Source organism: Austrofundulus limnaeus, unplaced genomic scaffold (assembly GCF_001266775.1).
Source record: "Austrofundulus limnaeus strain Quisiro unplaced genomic scaffold, Austrofundulus_limnaeus-1.0 Scaffold620, whole genome shotgun sequence".
Classification (NCBI taxonomy): Eukaryota; Metazoa; Chordata; class Actinopteri; order Cyprinodontiformes; family Rivulidae; genus Austrofundulus; species Austrofundulus limnaeus.
In genome coordinates, this window is record NW_013953022.1 from 69,338 (window position 1) to 71,424 (window position 2,087).

General features: G+C 39.8%; 1 protein-coding gene across 1 annotated transcript in view; it reads left to right on the forward strand.

Moving 5' to 3' along the window:
- The first annotated feature begins 801 nt into the window (after positions 1–801).
- Positions 802–2,087, forward strand: part of acbd4 (acyl-CoA binding domain containing 4) — a 21,706-nt gene continuing 20,420 nt past the window's right edge. Inside the window, exons 1-2 of the mRNA XM_014027171.1 lie at positions 802–984; positions 1,146–1,250. Coding sequence (XP_013882625.1) covers positions 1,160–1,250 — 91 coding nt within the window. The 5' untranslated portion in view covers positions 802–984; positions 1,146–1,159. The remainder of the gene's footprint in view (positions 985–1,145; positions 1,251–2,087) is intronic.

The following is a 2,087-nucleotide window of genomic DNA, read 5'->3' on the forward strand; positions in this document are numbered from 1 at the left end:
TGAAAATTTCATGTCATTAGCACCTCTAGTAATATATTTACTGAGAAAAATGGGGACATGTTCAATACTTATTTTACCCGCTATATACAAACTTTATATTCCAACGCTATTAAGCGATTTTGCTTTTATGAATCTTATTATAATTTGTATTGATTTGCTCCCTAAATGCTTTTGTAAAGTGTCTATTATGTTCATTTTTTCTTTATTCTTTTCATATTCTTTCCTCATATATTTTCTCTCTTCTTTACAACATTCAAATAGCAAATACCACATGTTCTATTGTTTCATCCTTTCCACAATGGATACATTTCCCAGTATCATGTTTTTTTATTTTAAATAGAGTATGATTGAGTCCTGTATGTCCAAATCTTAATCTTGTTATTAATCTTTCCTGCTTCTTCTCCCCCTTTTCATTTCTTCTAATGTCTTTTTGATTCTATAAAACCATCTTCCCCTTCTTTCTTCATCCCACCTTTTCTGCCACTCTTTCTTGATTTTGTGTTTAACAATACTCTTTGCTTCTGATTTACTTGTATATACCATGAAATTAATGGGATTTTGAGTTGCCTTCTTTGCCAGTTTATCTGCCATCTCGTTTATGTGCTGGTTGGTATTCATACAAAAACTACACTTAAACCCATGTTTTGAATTCTGTATAAGGTATGTAATATTTTTAATAAAATGTCTGGTCTGCTATCTGAATGATTGTATTTTAAACTTAATGTGGAACTTGAATCTGCGCGTGGAGTAGAAAAGGGATATTAAAAGGTCAACATTACTTCCTGAAAGGGCGTGGCCAGTTGCTTGTCACGTGATGAGACCCGGAACTCCTCTGTGTAAACACATCTAGTAGCTCAGGTCAGCGCAGTTCACTCAGAATAAGCTAACATATACAAAGTAAAACCGGTCAGAGTTTGAGTCCGTGCCGAGGAATAAATGTGGAGGTGTTTTAAGGCGGACTGAGGAGGACCAGCAGCCGACTGGGTGAGACTGAGAGGTTCCGGTGTTGTGTTGGATGCTAGCAGCTAACTGCTAATGTCAGCCTGTTTAAAACCACCAACTGTTAACAAACTGTGTGAAGGACAGGCTGCACACAGATGTCCAGCTCTGATTGGTCCTGTTGTGTCTCTGCCATGTCCCGGCAGGTTCTGGTAGACCGATGCCGGTCCCTGCCATGGCAGAACCCGCAGTGGACCATCAGAGACGCTTCCAGGCTGCTGTGGACGTCATCCACAACCTGCCTAAAGACGGTACGATGGTCTGTTTCACTGCTCCTGTACACAGTGTAAATATGCAATTAAAACTTATCACCCGCCATGTTTAATGCTCTAATGTTTTAGGCATGTGATGAAGCTGCAGGTGTTTGGGTCAAACCTGGAACAATAAGTATTGTGTTGTTTTGTGATATATCTAAGAGTAGAACTGGTCAAAGGTGACCTCAGCTACTGTAGCTCATTGCCAAACTGTCTGCAGTTTTAACCTTTGATCAGCTTTCTGTGGCAGCCATCTTGAATCAGATTGACTCAAACGAATCACTTGTTAAAAAATGTAGTCTGGATTTGGAAATCCCGTTCCTTGCTCTCCAGGATCAAGGAATCTGTCTTACTTTTATGGCAGTTTTTCAAAGCAACTTTAGACTGGATCACCCTGATTCAGATCCTCTGTTTTCAAGATGACCAGGGGTCAGATTTATAAAACTGGCGTACGCACAATTTGAGCCCAGAAACTTGCGTACGCCACTTTTTACTCCAAGGTTGTGGTTTATAAAATCCAAACTTTATATGAAAATGTGCGGTGCCTCACAGCTCTGACCCATGTGTACGCTCATTTTGGAGACGTGAAACTGTGACACAGATGGTGAAGTGAGGAATTAGAGCCACACTGTGTAATGATCGCAGTCAGATATTTAATTTACCTTCAGAATCAGACTTAGATTTTTATTCAACTTTGTCATCAGCTTTCGCTTCTGCTGCTGCTGCTGAGCCATGAGGACCTTTGAAATAAAAAAAAACTTAAATCTTAAATAAAAGTTCCCGTGCGCAACTCCCAGACCCCAGGGGTCTCATTATAAATGAGACCCCTGGGGT